General features: G+C 32.9%; 1 protein-coding gene across 1 annotated transcript in view; it reads left to right on the forward strand.

Moving 5' to 3' along the window:
• Positions 1 to 20,218, forward strand: part of LOC111704251 (adenomatous polyposis coli protein) — a 46,859-nt gene that overhangs the window by 2,313 nt on the left and 24,328 nt on the right. Inside the window, exons 4-7 of the mRNA XM_023476436.1 lie at positions 440 to 444; positions 2,894 to 3,203; positions 3,686 to 3,787; positions 4,131 to 4,245. Coding sequence (XP_023332204.1) covers positions 440 to 444; positions 2,894 to 3,203; positions 3,686 to 3,787; positions 4,131 to 4,245 — 532 coding nt within the window. The remainder of the gene's footprint in view (positions 1 to 439; positions 445 to 2,893; positions 3,204 to 3,685; positions 3,788 to 4,130; positions 4,246 to 20,218) is intronic.

Genomic DNA, 20,218 nt, shown 5'->3' on the forward strand with positions numbered 1-20,218 from the left:
AAAAATTATTGTTCATATAAAATATACTTTATATGTTACTCTAAGGTATTGTTCAGTTTTGGATTTCTGGAGGGTATTTAGTGGAGTCTTTAAGAATTGACTCAAAAAAATGTAAAACTGGTTTGTCGGAAATCTTAGCTTTCCATTATGTTACGGCTATTTAGAGTAAGAGATTGTAAAAAACTTTTTCAAGCAATTAAAATCAATTCTTAAGCAATTTTGCGGCGCGCATTATGACTTGAAAATCTTATTTTTGCCGATTTCTGAATTTTGCATGACTCAAAAATATGCTAAAATTATTCTTGAAGTATTAAAGTAAGATTGATACCTTTTCCATGACAGAGAGTTACTTCCTTCCTTACTCTTTTCCCAAATCATGAACAATCCCTTTAAATTGTCAATTTCTAATGAATGATGATCTGTATTTCTGCTCATCTAGTGTTGGTAAGTTGATTTTGAAATGAAAATTAAAATTATATTTCAACAGTAAATTAAAATGTCAATTTCAATATTTAAGGAACAAGGATGAATTGTAGATTTTAATTGTATAATGTTAAGCCATTTGTATAGAGCTGCGTAGAATCCCACATCTAAATATACTTTGCTTGTCTATTTGTTTGTTTGTATCCCAAATTAACGTCAAAACAGCTGCACCAATAGGTCCCAAATTTTGTGTTTGACCTCTTATGACCACAGGGAAGATTAAATGATTGTTAGAATTTTACAGATTTGCCTTTAAGAAGTTTCAATTTTTCTCAATGCACAAAAAAAAGATAAATCCGTGAAAATCTTTTTTTAATGTTTGATGACTTAAGAATATGTCGCAGATAGAGCAACAATTAAAAGTTAAAATCGAAAAGCACCCTGAGTCTAAAACTAAAGAATGCGGGAAATTTCAGTTATACCTAAAACGTTCTGAAAAATAATGAGTTGCTACTTAAATATCAACCGTTCTAAATTTAACCCTGATATATTTCGTATCAGACACACGATGTATTTATTTATTTCAGATTACGGGAAAAGATTTATAAATTAGAATAGTCAGATTAAATAATTTTCATGCTTATTGAAATATATATTTTCGGGTTTAAAATTTAACTCGCCGAAATTATTTAAGCTGTGACTTATAATTCAGGTTTAAATTAAGTCAGAAGTGGCATTTAAGCTGAAACTTAATATTTAAGTCGTAACTTTTCGTTCTTAAGTTTTAGACTCTGGAAGCCTAGTTAAATAAATTTCCGGATAATTGGATTAAAACAATTTCATGTAAATAAAGGAATGATATAAATATGATAATAAAAGTTTCTTCAGCTGGAACTAATAAAAAGTTGACTTTGCTGCCTGCTAATAAGGGACAGCTAGGTTTTGTAAGGAAATTGTATAATTATACAATTATTGTTTTCATTGAATAAGAAAATATTGCAGATGATTCTTTGAATATTCTAGATTTTTTATAAATTCCTGATTACATTCGGAAGCCTTTTTAATCGGTTGCATTACCCCTGCTAGTTGTGCAGTGCAATTTTCTTTTAGTTTTCTAGGCCTCTTTATCTGCAATACAACTAGAGGTTTTGATCCTGCCCCATTTATTTATACTTCCTATCCTTTATACTCCCTATTCTCTATACTCCTTATCTTCTTTGCTCCCAATCCTCCTCTATACTTTCACCCTCTGTACTCCCTATTCTCTATACTCCTTATCCTTTATACTCCCTAGTCCCTATCCTCTATACTCCCAATCCTCCTCTATACTACCTAACCTCAATACTCCCTATCTTAAATACTTTTCATCATCTATACTCCTATCCTCTATATACTCCCTATCCTCTATACTCCCTATTCTCTATACTCCCTATCCTCTATACTCCCTATCCTCTATACTGCCTATCCTCTATACTCCCTATCATATGTACAATATATCCTCTTTACTCTCTATCCTCTTCTCAACATATCCACTAGATACTATACTTAAAACTTTATTTCCTGTCCTGTCCGTCCTGTCCTGTCTGTCATGACCTACCCCATTAGCCCCCTCCCCCCCCCACCTAGAAACCGGAAATAATTCCCCCACCCCATTTGCCGGTAATAATCCCCAGTCCCCACCCTGATGATGAATTTCCCCAGCTTTCTCAGCTTTCGCCAAACCAGCTGTTCAAATACAGGGAGGGGGAATACTTTTTAAAAGTTCAAAAAATTCGTAAATTTTTTTAAAAATTTACAAAGCATCAAATTTTTCCTAATACAATTTACTTATTTGCTTAAAAAATATATTTATATCCCCCCCTGTATCTTTGATCAATATTAGAGTGGGGTGCATACTGTATACTGGGTCTGTATTTGTCCGACTCAAAACATTTAGTGCGTATTTATTTATGTTTTGAAGGTTATTTCTTCTTTTTGCAACTTTCATACGAGTTTATTTGATGCAAAAAGTATCTAGAAATGTTTGATGAAAATTTCTTCCAACAAATGGAGCTGTTGTCGATAATAACTATAGAAATATTGAGAAAATACTATACATTTTATAAAGATAAAATCTCTTGTTCAATAATTACACATTTTTCCTTCCAATTATAAGTAATTTTAGCTTCCATTCATCCTTCTTATTGAACCGTCCTTAGTTCATAACATAGATAAGATGCGAGTTTCATCACTTTTTCCAACTTTAGTTAAAACATATTAAAAGTGTTACGACACCATAGTGTAGTGATGTGACCAATCTTATTTAAAACATTCAATTTGGGGGGGGGGGTAGCTCCACTAAGTCGGCTCTCGGCACAGTCCAGAAAATTTTATTACATGTTAAAAATTAAACCAAATATCGACTCTGACAGAAGAAATACACTAAATTATGTTTTACGAGAAAATCATCAATAATTTTAATTATTTTCAGAGGTGCCGCCTCCACTTCCTCCACGCCTACCAAGCCGGTCAAATCTGAACCATGCCACAGACAACAGCAATGCGTTAACGCATTTCGACAGAAACAGCCAGTCGGGACTTTCCGATCGAAACAGCCAATCAATACATTCCGATCGCAACAGCCAACCAAGTCAACGATCCGCGACCCAATCAGAATCATCAAAATCTTCCAAACCAAATCTGTCTTCCAATAAATGTAACGATGTGAATTTTGACAAGTTTTCAGTGGGCGGGTTAAACTGCTCCACCCCTCACCCTGCTCTTCCTAGCCTTAGCAACAGGTATACAAAAAAAATGCATACAGTGGAACCAATAAAACTCTTTTTGAAGCTACTGATTAAGTTCTTGACAGGGATGTATATTAGTTGTAAGACCCATAATTTTGCCCCCCCCCCCTTTCATAATCATATTTTTTCCCAAATGCAAAACTTTTAAAACAGGTATATTTACGTGGTTTCTGAAGTCCGCGCAAACTGCAGGGGGGGGGGGGCAGAGGAAAGATTTTAGTAGTTTAATGGAGCGTTTTGGTGCCAAAAAAAAAGTCAACTTCTAGATTCCCCCGAGTCTTTTTAAGCATTTCTGATGCTGATTTTTGTTAAATTTTGGTTTTTTGTTTTGTTTTGTTTAACAATGTATACTAAGAGAACATGTTCGCAATTGAAAAAGAAGATAGGCGCGAAGCGTCATAAAAGCCTAGTTATTTAAAAAAAGAAGTAAAAAATATTCTGAAGTACTGATTGATATAATTCTAAATATTTTTCAGGTCCTGTGTGACCTCAACTCCCAAGGAGTTTGGTGGCGGTCAAACTATTAAAGGACCGTCAGGAAACTCGCGATCTAAAACAGAACTCCTTCAGAAGAAAAGGTAAATTGTCTGTGAATGTAACTTTGAGATTTCCAAAATTTGGACTGCCGTTTTTGTTTCTTAAGAACTGACTGAGATTAAAAGAGATATGTTCAAACTTTATTATGATAAAGAAAACGGAGATTGTTTAGATACCTTATATCTCCTTCAATTTTTATGATACAAAGGAGGCTAAATTTTTCAAACAAAAATATAACTGAAATTCGTCTATGATGCATTCGTACCATATGATATCTGTGTTCAACCCAGAACGAAAGATGAACCGCTATTTAAAAAAGTTTATTTGGTACATAAACTGGCTAGACACTATGACCTTCTTGATCATGTTGTTGTTGATGTTCAGGGAGGAACTGATCGCGAGCCTGCAGGCCGAGGAGCAGGAACGGCAGTGGTATTATACACAACTAGAGCTTATTGCGCAGAAAATACGCAATATTCCACTCTCCTCTCTACACTCGGTGAGTACATCAGTATATACAGTGGGATCTATAAAACTTTGGAATAGGAAGACGATTTTTAATCAACCTATTGTGCATTTGACATTTTTGAATCAAATATTAGCTTGAGAATCAATTTATTAATAAAATGAGAGTGCACATTTGCTGTGTTTCATGTCAATTAGTCTATTCCTTCCTATTCCAATGGATCCCACTGTAAAATGGACTAATTTGATCAAATTCAAACAGTTTTTTTTTCGTTCATAAGACCCAACTGATCAGATTAATCTTGATTTTCAAATTAGTTTTCTAATTTTTATTCTTTTTTATATGCATTGTTTAAGTTTCGTAAGTTAAAAACTGATGAAAAATAATGGCTAGAGGAGGGGTGCGGGGGGGGAGTTGATATGTTTCCCCATTTCCGACTAATCCTGCGAACGTTAAGCTAAGGTTTAAAAAGGACCTGGAGAAGGTTTTTGCTGAATCCTCAATCCTAGATTTATTCTCAAGATACTTGAAACTGAAACTGGATCAGATAATGATCTTTTAGGGGGGGGGGGGGTTAGTTTCCCAGTAAATTTAGGTTTTGGCACTAAAAGTAGATTAATTGTTTCTTTTTTATACGTTTATAAAGCTAGAAAATATAATCACAATTTTATCATCAACACCATATTGGAAGGAAGAATAATTAAACTGGTTAAAATTTATTAAGATATTTTTAAAATAATACAACAATTTCAATATTTGATTGAATAAATAAATTACATAAAAAGTTTTCGCCAGAACAATCAAATCTTCCAAACTCATGATATTAGTCTCGCAACCTTGTAAATATATTAATCTCCTAGCCTTGTTTATATCTTAACCTCGCAACCTCGATATTTATTTTATTTTATCTCGCAACCTCCTCCTCTATCTATCCATCTTCTGGCCATCAATTCATCTTAGTCCCCCCATTATATCCCGTGTATTTGTCTCCACTGTTGATCTTGGGAACACAGGGAGACCTGGGAAAAAAAATCCAAACTTTTTAAACACCCACAGGGTGACGATAAGTTGAAAAAATTAGACCTAAAATTTGTTATTATTTTGAAAACTGCAAGTTTTGATATGCGTGGTAATTTTTTGTGTTGAAAAATCGTATTAGACGTAGTTGAGGGAAAGGACGATATGGGGCGGGGGGGAGGGGGAAAGGCCAATTACCAATTTCGTTTTACATAATTGATAAAACTTCTGCTGCATCAATTAAAGTGCATTTAACGGTTTACCCCCAGGGACTTGTATCTTCGAAATATCACATTTAATGACGAAGGTTCAAAATTTAAACGAAATGCTTGGTCATAGGATCTCTCTGGATATTTTAGCCGAGGGGTTCACTACTAATTAATTTCAGTTCTAGTTCTGGTCCTTGGTTGGTTTATGCTACATATATGTATCAGTAAAAATTGTTTATCAAAATAGTATAAATTGAAACAAAAAATTAAGGTTTTTTATATGTCTTAAGCAATCCGTAATTCGAAAATTTAGCAGGTTTAAAGTCAAGGTTAATTTCCGTTAAGTGTTAATATGTTGAGCATCTATTTAAGAAATTAGTTTAACGAAAGGTTTATTGGGGTCCAGGGGTGTTGAATTTGAGTAATAAAATTGTAATAGGTACGGTAAAAAATATCTTTGCCGCAATGCTCTTGAATTCAATTTATCAAACAAATTTTATTTTAGTTTTTTATTAAACTAAGAGGGGTAGGGGGGAATCTTAATAAAACACCCCTGAGAAGTTTATAGAGTGGTTGTAGAACTTGGTATTCATGAGTTTAATCACTTTATGTCTGGGTGTTAAACCTTGAATTTCAAGCGAAAAAGGTTTATTTAACTTATGTGTTGTTTAACGTGGTCTAAAATAATATTTCAGTTTGGTTTGGATCAAATCCTCACTCATCATCTCTCTTTAGAGTTAAATCCTTGAATCCTTCCAATCATGAAGCCGACACACCAGGGGGGCATCACACACACCCACCATCACACACTTCTACCCGCTTTTTTTTTGATATAAACAATTTCTTTTTTGTTCTTTTCAGCATTTTAGTTTAAATTTTTCTGATCTTAAAAAATAAAAAATTAAAAAATTAATTAATTTTATGGTAAAAAATATTTCTTTTTTGTTTGACTTTCCTTATTTTTTTTTAAATAACTTATGATGCTTTAATTTATTCATATTGTTTGTTTTTTTTCAACAGTTTTTGTTTTTAAAATTGAAATAAATATAGTTCAATGATTCTTTAAAAAAAATATCTAACATTTTTTAAAGTTTAAAACCGTTTTTCATGTTAATAATTTCTATTAGATAAATTTTGTTTATTTCCTAGTATTTTGGTGTCGAATTAGAGTAGTTAAATTATCTTTTTCTGATTTTTATTTTTTCAAGATATCATTTTTAAAGACTTTTTTGAAATGAATTAAATACAATTATTCTTTTTTTTCTGAGATCTTTTGAAATTTCACATTACTATTGTAAGATTTTTTAAGATGTGAAATTAAAATAATTTTTTTCTTTTTTTCGTAGTGACTTGTAAATTAGGAGAGGTTCCAACGTATTTAACAAGGTCATGATTGGTGAATCCCCCCCCCCCCAAATTTTACTGATTAGATCTTTTCAGCAAAAATCTTGAAAATCTATCACCTTCAACCTAGACCCGGACAGTTTAAAGCAGATATGGATCTTTCGATATTTTTATTTAAATTTTTTTCTTCTAAAATTGAGAGTTTTTGTCACAAACACTGATTTTAAAACTATAAAACTATAATTTTGCCATCATGTTGCAAAGAGTTGGGGATTAGAAAATTTGAGTTTGTGGCTAATGCTCAGAATATTTGTTATTATCTTACTTAAATATCAATAATTAAAACTTTGGCTAAAATAGTTTGATTTATTGTAAATTTTAGATAAAAAATGACGTTTGTTCAATAATATTGAAGATTTATGAAAACTGTTGAATACTTGTGTGGGTATATATTGTGGGTTAAAGGTGACTAGGTTTAAGTATGTCACCAAATTAATCTCAGTTTCTTCAGAGCTACTGCAGAGTATGTGGGAATACGATATTTGAGAACCCCTTAAAACCACCCCGTCCCCTCCTCATAATTTAGAAACTTTGTAAAATGTATTTGCTTAAAAGGACTTTTCATTGAAAGAGTGGCATACCTGATTCACAACGGTATCCTTACACTCTTGTTTGAGCAACAATGAGGAAAATATCGTCGTTTTTCTATCTTCTATAATATGTCTGATTCGGTTCTTAGCATTCCTTCTCTCTGAGTCGGAATAATCCGCAAGTCGAGAATATGTCCGTAGTTTTTGCTCGGGCAAATATTCAAATGGTACCGTTGTGAATCTGAAATGCCACTCTATAAATTGAGGGTTAGTTAATACTACTTCTACAGTCCTCTAAAGTATTTATTTCAGCGAATTTTTCTGATAATCGTTCTGCAAAATAGATACCTAGCATACTTCGTGTTTTAGATCCACTGTCTTAAAAGCTTGAGTTACGGGGTGGGGGGACATCAAAATTTCTTGTTTTTTTTTACTGAAAAATATCAAGTGTCTGTTTTCCGATGGCTCTTTTAAGGGTTCGGGTTTCCTAGCAAAAACTCTTGAGCCCAACGGGTTCGGAGGGGGGTCCAGGGGGTTTAGAGGAGTTCTTAAAATTTTCTCACAGCTCATTATTTTTCTAAATTTCGGGGATTATTAATAACAGTCGAGTCGGTGGAAAATTGTGTGAATACTTGTAATGGAGGTGTTGGTTTTCAAGTATAGATAGTTCAGCTATTCAAGGAATCTGCTCCTTAATATTTCTCTTCTGTTACATATTTATATCCCATAGTACTATCGAAGTCTGACGCTCCCATCTATTCCCGCATTTTTTTATTTATCATCCTCCTACCCCCCCCCACCCCTCTTCCTTATCTGCTGTATGCTACATTTCTGTTTATATTTATCTAAACGGTGCGAGAAATAGTTTCTTTTATTCTTAGCTCTTATCCCCCCTCCCCCCACACCTCATATTTNTATCGGATAAATGCCCCTGGGAATTTTGAAATATGAACTTCTACGTCTGTTTATCTAAGCAACTATTATCCCAGAGGTATTAATAAATGGAGTGCGTTACGAAGTTCTAAAAAACGGTTTCGTTTTTCAATCCTCTTTACTTGCGCTTATAGAATTACTCAATTATATCATTTATCCATTTCAAACTATTACTAATACATTATTTATTATTCAAATCTCTTCTTTTTAATCCTCCTTGAACAGTATATAGAATATTTATTGAAATAAATCTCCCTAGTTTGCAATCCTTTTCACTCCATCTCCCATTCTCTGCATACTCAGATAATACCGAGGATTCCATAGAACAACTAGCAACTATTTATCAAGTTATTTATTTATCTAAGTGTTAATGTTTTTTATTATAGTTAAACCTATCATGCTACACCCATATTATGGAGAACTAAAAAGGAACTGACTGCGTAATTTCAAGTGATCCTCCATGCATAGCTGGCAATTTCCGATTCACAACGGTACCCTCTGTCCAATCAAGGCCACGTTTATAATTTTGAAAACGGATTATTTTCAATTGTGGTTTCTTCTGCAGGAAAACATGTAAGAATTATTTGAATTAAACACATTATTGATCATTTAAATGTTGTCATCCTAGCATCAAGGGCCAGTTGATATTACGCTTATTATAGTTCCTTTAAGTATAATTATGGTTTGCCTTATCAGGTGCACCGTGCATTATACCACTTTTTTTATAGTTTTCTATTATTCTGTGTTGTTAATTTATTACCTTAAAATAAGCCTATATTGTGTATAGTTATTTTAATCTTGAGTTAAATACATGTTTTTCAAAAAGAAATATATATTTTGTTAATACTCTCCTAAATTTAGTCTGGAGGTAAAAATGGATTAGTCAGGGGTCTAATTAAAGTTCAACAGTGTTAAAGGCCAAATCATATTTACGAATTTTCTTGCATTTACGGGTTTTTTCAAAAATATATAAAAGGATGGTAGAATGAATAAAATGAATGAAATATGAAGACAGATCACCGAAACTTTGAAAATCTAATTTCCTTTTCGTTATGTCTAATGTTTACTTTGCAAACTTTTAAATTGACGAATAAGAGAAGGATAAGGAAGAGAAGGATTGGGAAGAGAAGGATTAGGAAGAGAAGGATTAGGAAGAGAAGGATTAGGAAGAGAAGGATAATGAAGAGAAGGATAAGGAAGAGAAGATTAAGGAAGAGAAGGATAGAGAGATAAGGATAGAGAGATAAGGAAGAGAAGGATTAGGAAGAGAAGGATAATGAAGAGAAGGATTAGGATGAGAAGAATAAGGAAGAGAAGGATAAGGAAGAGAAGGATAAGGAAGAATGGATAAGTAAGAGAAGATTAAGGAAGAGAAGGATAGGGAGATATGGAAGAGAAGGATAAGGAAGAGAAGAATGTTAAGATTAGAGAGAGAAAATAGCATAAAGAGCAGGAAATTGGAAAATAGAGGATTTTTTTAATGGAACTTATTTTAAAAAAAAATAAAAGTTTTTGCAAAAGATAATATTAGTGTTAAAAACTATTTTTAACTAATTGTAACAAATATAACAACAATATTATGATTTTTTAAATATTAAAAAGAGTTAAAAATGGATGAAAGTTTTCAGAGAAAATGAACATAGGTAGAACTTCATGATCTCCGAGGTCCAAATTTTCCGTTTGGGGTGTAGGACGTTCCTAACAGTCTGATTTGATTTAATTGTCTTTGAAGTATAAGGATGGGAAAAAAGACGTTCGATTAATTGGGAGAGGGGGATAAAAAAGAGGGGGACCCCTCCCTCCTTTCCTCCTCCTTTAATTTTTCCAGCCGTATACCTTTTTTTTCCCAATTCTTCCTCAGTAGTTAATTTTTCACTATTCTTTATTATTACCTTTTTTTTCTCCCTCCCAAATCTCAGTTGCACCTCTTCTAGATTCATTTTTCCCACCCTCTTCCCGATCTATTTTCCCCACCCTCTTCCCGATATATTTTCCCCACCCTCTTCCCTCTATTTCCTCCCGCTTCGTTCAATTTACACTCTATATTCCCGTTTTGCGACGGATTTCATGTCTAAGAAATTTTGTGTTTTATATAACTGTGCAAGCATTTAACATTGTTAGCATACGTTTACATAAATTAGAAAGTAAACCTCAAAAATAAAGGAGGGGGTCTGCTGCCCCCCAGGGGTAAAGGGAGGGGGTTAACTCCCCCCTCTCTCCTGCTGTTTAGAACAGACATTACATTAACCTCCAAGAGCTACTGGAATAACGGCGATCAAATCTCCAGCTAACGTCTGTCTTTAACCAAACTTAAAGAGATTGTAGTCGTATTTTCTAGTGACTCTCCAATTATACAGAAGCATGTATAAAGGGCTTTGTCTGCTAAAGAATTTGACAGTTATCCATGTTTATCTCTTTGATTGTTTTCAATTCTGGTTTCTCTATGAAAATGATTTACGTGTTTCTGAATTTGAATTGAATACTTTTCAAGAAGGAGAAGGATTGGGAAGAGATAAAATTGTAGATACTTGAGCAGTGTAATAATGAGTGTAAGAGAATTTGTGCTATTTCCTGTAATAATACCTAGAATTTATTTAATGTGTCAATAGGAGGAGATAAGAAACGTAATTAGTATAATTTAATGTTTAATATATAAATATTTGTATATTAACGGATATTGCTAGCTTACAACTTGCACTTGCTAATTTAAAACTGCAAAGTTTCTTTAACATATGGGACCAGTATATCAGTCTTGATTAGAACAGGCCAGACATCNCCCCCCCCGGCCTCTTATTGAAGATTATCCTTGAACGTTCATTTATTCAAGATGTTTCCTCTTCGTGATTTATATTTTATACAATTCTTATCCGGGTCCTAGAGGAGATCTGGAGAGTATTGTAAACCTGGTTCAAGTTACACACAGGACCCGGAGAAGAACCTAAATGTTGAATAAGTGTCATCTCGTCATCTCAGATTCAAACCGTCAATCTCCTTCTAACCAGCCCCCTAACTCAGCAATAACAAGATACTAGGAGGATATATGTAAAAAAAATGGGGGGAGGGGGTGACATAGCATTTTTTAAAGGAAATCTATGGGTTAAATAATTAAAACGGTTTCTACAGAGATTACTGTTTCTGAGTATGTAGGGCAGAGGTATTATAGTATCAAGATACAGATCTAAAGCCACTTTTAATGTCCCCCTCCAACCTTCCTCCTCCCCCCTCCCCTATTCATCCTTATCTTGTCAACATTATTCAATCTTTAGTCTAACTCAGGTAGACAGGTATAGACGGATATGGTTCTGGTACTTAGAGAAATATTGGGAGATACTTATCTAAGGAGATTCAAGAAAAAAAAGAGAAAATAGGACTTCAGTAGGACGGGCTTCAAAGAATTATATTGAGATTTATACGGATATTTAATATAACAAACTAAACATAAATATAGAGAAAACAGAAGAAGGTTCTAGAAAGAATGAGTAAATAGGACGTTTTATAGGACGGGGTTCACATAGAGATTTGGAGATCAATAGAAGAAAGAATGATACGGAAGTAAAAGACGTTTAAAAAATTGGATGGGGTAAACAGAATATAGAGGAATATTAAGAGACTAGCCTTAGAGGCGCCCATCTTCTAAATTAGTTGTGAACATGTTCTCTTTGTGTACATCGTAAAACAAAACAAAAATAATTCGCGGATTTTTAACAAAAAATTTCATGGAGTTTCAAAATTTTTAAAAATTTAATGACGATCCAACTTTGATAGAGACAAATATTGGAAATTTTTATTTTTCATAAACCTTCCCTGGGGTCCTTAGATGTCCCACAAAAAATTTGGGCCCGATCGGTTCAGCCGTTTTGACGTTTATTGGATACAAACAGACAGACAGACAAACAAACAAACAAACAGACAAGCCAAATTTATATATAGAAGGTCGAAAAAAGGGAAAGGGAGAGGAAGGACATATTTAATATGATACGTAAACAACATGAAAGGAAGATTAATAAAGGATCAGGAAAGAAAGAGAAATTAAGAGAAGGTTGTGAAAAAGGACATGCACGTCACGTGAATCACTGAATACCTATTTATGTTATAACCTAGCCTGTAATAGGATAATCACGGAAGGTTGTCTTATATCCAAAGTAAGGGGAGGAGGAAGGGGTAGAAGAACTAGAAGAGGATGGTCCCGAATGTTTAGACATTTCTCTGTAAGATATTGTTGGAAGGTGTGGAGCTAAGGTGTTTGTGTGTGGTTCAGTTTGCATGCCTTTTCCAGTAATCTCAGTTTATCTAAGATTAGTTCTTACACAAAACGGCGGTCTCTCACGACTCATAAAGAGAGGGGGGGGGGGGGTGAAGCATTTTTTAAAAATGTGAATTATTAGAAATTAAACTAGAAATGAAAATTGGCATAAGGTTTGTTATAAAACTAAGAAATCATTTTGTTACGCGCACTACGCGAGCGTGAGAATTATTACAACCCAAGTTCAATCTATTTCTTATACCCCCCCCCCCCTAGTCTCCTTTGATTGTTTTTGTTCCCGCCGCGGAATCGCCGCCGGGTTGAAAACATATTTGTTGTCAGGACAATACTATTTTATAACGATTGTAACGTTTTTTAGTTCTTTACGTGGTTTCTGAAGTCCGCGCAAACTGCAGGGGGGGGGGGGCAGAGGAAAGATTTTAGTAGTTTAATGGAGCGTTTTGGTGCCAAAAAAAAACTAGTCTCCTTTGATTGTTTTTGTCCCCGCCGCGGAATCGCCGCCGGGTTGAAAACATATTTGTTGTCAGGACAATACTATTTTATAACGATTGTAACGTTTTTTAGTTCTGAATATGGATCCCCTGCCCCCCCGACCTGTCACATTTTTCAAAGCTCTTATGATTGAAAACTAAAATTTGAGATTTTCTTGAGGATATTGAGAGACACAAATATTAGTTTTTGGTAAACCTGTCTATACTCTCCTATTCAATATCTTCTCAGTCGTTTAAACAGAACCAAATAACATATTTTGTGGAAACTTATATTTGATTTTTTAAATAAATGCAATCTTGCCAGTCTAAAAAAATATGAAGAACAAAATTGTCTAATTAATCATTCTCATACACTGTGCTGAAAATCCTAAAAAAAAACATTCTAAAGCGAGTTATATAAATTCTGTTCAGGGTTCCTAACATCTTATGGTTCCTAAATTCTTGAAACTGTTTCATTAAATGTTGTTCTAGGTTCCTAACATTTTATGGTTTCTAAATTCTTAAAACTGTTTCTCAAAATCTTGTTCTAGGTTCCTAACATCTTATGGTTCCTAAATTCTTGAAACTGTTTCATTAAATCTTGTTCTAGGTTCCTAACATTTTATGGTTTCTAAATTCTTTAAAATGTTTCTCAAAATCTTGTGCTAGGTTCCTAGCATCTTATGGTTCCTAAATTCTTGAAACTGTTTCTCAAAATCTTGTTTGTGGTTCCTAACATCTTATGATCCATAAATTCTTGAAAATGTTTCTCAAAATCTTGTTCGTAGTTCATAACATCTTATGGTTCTAAATTCTTGAAACTGTTTCTCAAAATCTTGTTCGTTGTTCCTAAAAGATAAGAACGTTTATGTTCCTGAAATAATCCTCGAATTAGTTTAGGTTTATCGATACAAGATGAAAATTAACCGTTATTTAAAGATAAAATCTTGAATTTATCTGATTTCAACCCTTTATTTGTTCTGTGTGTGATTCTCTCTACCCGACCTTATTTAAATCCTTGATCCTGAGTAAATACGTATACATAATTCTTGTGTACATAACCTGCCATGGAAGCAGTAACGGAAAATCTGTTTTGGCCTTAAATAAGGTTTTCTTTTCATCGAAACAAATCTTCTTTTTGCAATTATCTCTTCTTTCATCAATTTATATTACCTTTTCTCCATATAAGCACATTCCATATCCTTCCCTTTTCCCTTTCTTGTTCCTTCTTTCCTTATTCTTCATCACTTTCTTATTTCCTTTCCCTTATGACTTATTTTTAAATATTCATGTTTATATGTTTCTTCTTTCTCTCTGATCCTTATTTTTCTTTCTGAGCAAACCATTTATCCCCCCCCCCCTCCCCCTGGGTCTGGTTTTAGAGTGACAGATCAGAACTCACCGCGGCATCCGATCTCTGCCTTTATCTGCCTAGGCTGCCTAGGCGCTCCAGACAAAAACAAATTGGCCCAGGGTCACAGATTTTACAGATTACTCATGAAAACCAATATATTATAGAGGACGTGAGTCAGACTCTAATAAAACGCATAGATAACTTCCAGTATATATATTTCTTATAACTTATTACTAGAGGGGTTAGAACTAGAGTCAATATCGATATCGCACGTGTAGACTGTAGAGATGATATCAGTACTAATGCCCCGTATCCGTTCTATCTCATTCTGTTGAATCTTGTGGAACTAGTTTAACGCGGCCAGGCATCGTCTTCCACAATATCTAATTTTTACACAAAATAAAATTTCTTTTTGAAGCTATTCGGGGACTTTTTCTAGCCGTAGGGTATTTATTCTATAACGGCACTGCTAAAATGCGTTGATGAATGTTGTTTTGCAGAATTTTTAACTTAATTTTCATTCAGATTATTATTTTACAGTTCAATTTTCAAATCTGTTTGATATTTAAACATTTATATTTAGCATTTGTAAAATAAATTTGTTAGATGATGAGATTGATATAAATTCAGTTTGAAGTATGTCTATATATTTGCATTATATGTTTGATATAGGATAGAGAAATATGCATATACGTTGGATTTCATTTAAAAATTTCTATATTTAAATATCACCAAAAGCATCCTTTACAGGGATTTATATTTTAAAATAAAAAAATTCATTTAAAATTATTGTTGCTCAAAGTAAAGTTCCAAAAATTGTTCCCCTTCCAAAAAAAAGAGAAAAAATATAGACCTCTGAAAATTTGGTAGCTAAACCCCCTTGAGCATTCCCTTATATTAATATTCATGAATAATTAATTAATATGCTTTAATAATTATGATAATCATGCTATGCACGAATATGGAAAACAAATTTGTTCTGAAAATTTGAAAATAATAATTTTAGGAATTTATGGATATTTACTACTTTTAAAGAATGGAATCAAAGGCGTACTCAAGGGGGGGGGGGGCTCAGCCTCTGCCCCCTTGGATAAAGGAAATTTGTGGTTTCATGTGGGGTTTTTGAGCCCCCACCCTAAAAGGATAAAAAATCAGCCCCCTGATCTAAAAATAATCCGGTATAAATATAGTGAACTTACAAAAAAATTTCGGGGCTGAGACTTCTACACGTATCCCTATAAAATTTTTAGCGAAACTTTTTGATGGCACCTTGTATCTCTTGAGAAATGTTTAGATAAATATCTATATTCAATTCATCCTAATCCATTTATGTTTCTTAATACAAATTCCGCCGTTTAGCGCAACAAAATTTCTTGTCATAAAATTCTTCACTTTCCATCTATTTCTTCAATCTTTTTGTATATCTATCCATATAGTAATTTGTCTATTTATTTATCTATCTGTATATCCATCTATCTATCTACAAATACATCTATCCATCTATCGGTCTATTTCTGTTATTGTTAGGTAAACACAATGGAAAGCATTGCTAACATATGGTTCTATTTTTCCCGAGAGGCGGAGGTGGCCGGGGGGNTAGGAGAATAAAAATTTACCCTAGAACTTCATCTGAAATCTTCCCGTTATTTTATAATCGGAATTTATATCTGTACATTTATAAATTGTACACACATAAAGTTGTTGAGTAATACAACTGTTTGTATATAAATGTGTGGGTAGGTTTAGACTATAGATAGTGTATTAAAGAAACCGACAAAAGATGATGTTGAATCTTATACTCCCTTACAAAAACATACCCATATAAGCATAGCCCCACAGGTCATTTTTTTCCTTAGGGACAGGAAAGGGGAGGGGATCTTAACCATTAAAGAGGGGGGGGGGGAGTTAAGAAGTGTTCATCTATTTTATCTTATTTTATGTAGGTTTAATTTAAACTAAACCAATCACGAAATTTAGACTTCTATCTGACTATTTGCAACGAGTGCAACTTTACTTGTATATCAGAAATGAATTTTATGCTCTAAAAATATAGGACATTTGGGAAAAAGATTATTAATAATTTTAGAATTTTCTGCTTTTTTTGTATCCCGGTAGTTAAGAGATATAGAAGATTGAAAACGGCTCATTGGGTTGAAAATGGATCCCTGGATCGTAATGCGATTCCTGGATAAAAATGGATCCCTGGATTTAAAATGAATCCCTGGATTGAAAATGAATCCATGGATTAAAAATGAATCCCTTAATTGGAAATGGCTCCTTGGATTGAAAATGAATTCCTGGATTGAAAATGGATTGCTGAATCAAAAATGAATCCCTGGATCAAAAATGAATCCCCGAATTAAAAATGAATCCCTGGATTAAAAATAAATGCCTGAATTGAAAATAAATTTCTGGATTCAAGATTAATTCCAGATTAAAAATTGATCCCTGGATTAGAAATGAATCCCTGAATTGAAAATGGATTCCTGGATTAAAAACTGATCTTGGATTAAAAATTGATCCCTGGATTAAAAATGAATTCCTGAATTGAAAATGGATTCCTGGATTCAATAAATCATTATCAAAACTTGAACGTAAACACATTTATTTAACAGATAATATATTCTTTATAGTTCCACCCTTTCATTAATTCACTTCTATTTTAGATTCAGCTCAAGTTTATTCTATTCTATTATTCGATTTTTTTGTTTTAATTATTTGAGTCATCTAACGACCCTTGGGCCTAGGGGATTTTTAAACTTAGGAATTTGCATAAATATTGCTCTTTTTACAGTAAGGGTTTTATATTTTTTGGAAGGAAAAGAAAAAAAATATTTCTGTTAAAAACTATTTTTTTCTTTTTTTTTGACGTTTAATATTCAATTATTTCATTCAGAGATATTTTACATTACAGATTCTGTTCGATATTAAACTAAGAGATTCTATTCGATATTAAACTAAGAGATTCTATTCGATATTAAACTAAGAGATTCTATTCGATATTAAACTAAGAGATTCTATTCGATATTAAACTAAGAGATTCTATTCGATATTAAACTAAGAGATTCTATTCGATATTAAACTAAGAGATTCTATTCGATATTAAACTAAGAGATTCTATTCGATATTAAACTAAGAGATTCTATTCGATATTAAACTAAGAGATTCTATTCGATATTAAACTAAGAGATTCTATTCGATATTAAACTAAGAGATTCTATTCGATATTAAACTAAGAGATTCTATTCGATATTAAACTAAGAGATTCTATTCGATATTAAACTAAGAGATTCTATTCGATATTAAACTAAGAGATTCTATTCGATATTAAACTAAGAGATTCTATTCGATATTAAACTAAGAGATTCTATTCGATATTAAACTAAGAGATTCTATTCGATATTAAACTAAGAGATTCTATTCGATATTAAACTAAGAGATTCTATTCGATATTAAACTAAGAGATTCTATTCGATATTAAACTAAGAGATTCTATTCGATATTAAACTAAGAGATTCTATTCGATATTAAACTAAGAGATTCTATTCGATATTAAACTAAGAGATTCTATTNAAGAAGGTGAGGAGATGGCTAGATTAAGGCTAGAAGATGGCTTGAAGGTGGCTCCATGGTGGCTAGATGGTGGCTAGACGGGGGCTAGATGGTGGCTATTATAGAAGATGGCTTGAAAATGGATAGAAGAAGGCTACAAGAAGGCTAGAAGAAGGCTAGAAGAAGTTAGAAGAAGGCTAGAAGAAGGCTAGAAGAAGGCCAGAAGAAGGCTAGAAGAAGGGTAGAAGATGGCTTGAAGGTGGCTACATGGTTGCTAGAAGGTGGCTATATAGAAGATGGCTAGAAGATTGCTAGAAGAAGGCTAAAAGAAGGCTAGAAAAAGGCGAGAAGAATAAATAAAAATAGAAGAGATCAAAAGAGAAGAGTAAAAGTTAAACAATGATTGAGAACAGTCTAAAAGAAGAAGAAAATAATAGGATAGAAATGAACTTAAGCTTAGGGTGTTTAGGGCGGGGAACGGTAGTTTGGTTTTAATGAGATAAGGTTGGTAATAATATCGTTGGTTATTACTCTCCAACAACTTTTACCATCATAAAAATATAATTACTAGGTCTCATTTCATTGGATTCCATAGATGCCGGCAAAAAGTTTTAAAATAACGACTTTCTTCGCATGGTTTGCATTTAAGTTTTCATGGAAAGAAGTAAACATATTTTCTGACACGTGATTAGCATTTCAAGTTTTTCTCTTTAACCTCACATTCTAAATATGAAAATTAATTTTACTAAGTTTACACAATCTTTAAAGAATACATATACTTAGCATTTTTAGGTCATCTCCCCTCTTTTTTTCTAATCATACATTTCCCGTTTGTTGAGAGTTTTCATTGTTAATTTATCTAATATGAAATTTAAGATCTGAGTTGAGGAAAATCTGAAAATACAAATAGTGAAGGTTTGCTGGTCGACACTGTTTATTGGTTTTCATTATTTATTTATTTTTGGACCAGTTTACGTTTACAAATAATATTGGGTATATCTACCATCAACTAAACCAGACAAATAACAAATGATATTTTGATGAAAAATTATATAAACGCTAGGAAATGATAAAAAGAGACGAAAAAATATTAAGGAAAGAATATTGAAGGAATGAAGTCTTGAAGGAGTGAAGGAGTGAAGGCGTGATGAAGTGAAGGATTATAAATTTAATAAATAAAATTTAAGAATTTAAGAATTTAAGAATTTAAGAATTTAAGAATTTAAGAAACAGAATTTTAAGGATTAGAAAAATGAGAAGGATTGAAAGATAAAGAAGGACGGAAAGGATAGAAATGATGAGAAGGATCGAAGAGGGGAGGGGGGTTCAGGGTTGGAGGGATCAAATGTAATTTAGTTCAAAGATTGTGCAGAAAGAAAATTGACTTTATGTCCGTGAAATTGATATCAAAACGGAATATATAGACCGCCGCAAATGGTTCAGTGGAAGGGGGAAGTGGGGGGAGGGGTAGTTTGGGTTTATTATCTTCACAATTTTAAAGCCAACATGAAATCAGGAAGATGTTTAAGTTTCAGGTGCGAAAGTTGCTCTTTTTCAAGAGGGGCAAAGGATACAATAAAAGGATCTATACATTGCATAATAAAAGATAGAGAAAGTGTAAAACAATGCATTATATTGTCCCCCCCCCCTGAAGTGTGTAAGGTATCTATCTACCCGTGTTGGTGGTTTGGCTGTTATTAATCATATGAATATACATGAGATCTATCTTGTTTGGTGTTCGTTAGAGAATACCTTTGTCGGGCCCGAGAATTATCATTTCAAATACACGAACTCTATATATATTGGGGGAGTGGTGAGAGTGGTGGCGCTAGGGATACCAGAATTAAAGCAGATAGAAATGGTAAGATAGGCGAGAATGAAGGAGAATAATAGAAGAATAGAATAATAGAAGAAGAATAATAATAAAAGAATAGAAGAAGAATACTAAAAGAATACAAGAAGAATAGAGAGAATAATAAAAGAATAGAGAGAATAATAAAGGAATAGAAAGAATAATAAAGGAATAGAAGAAGAATAGAGAAAGAATAGAAAAAAATAGAAGAAAAATAGAAGGAAAAATTAAGTAAAATAGGAGAATAAAAGAAGATTAAAAGCTGGTTAGATGAAGGCTAGAAGAAGGTTAGAAGAAAGTTAGAAGAAGGTTAGAAGAAGGCTAGAAGAAGGTTAGAAGAAGGTTAGAAGAAGATTAAAAGCTGGTTAGATGAAGGCTAGAAGAAGGTTAGAAGAAAGTTAGAAGAAGGTTAGAAGAAGGT

This window comes from Eurytemora carolleeae, unplaced genomic scaffold (assembly GCF_000591075.1).
Source record: "Eurytemora carolleeae unplaced genomic scaffold, Eaff_2.0 scaffold399, whole genome shotgun sequence".
Lineage (NCBI taxonomy): Eukaryota > Metazoa > Arthropoda > Copepoda > Calanoida > Temoridae > Eurytemora > Eurytemora carolleeae.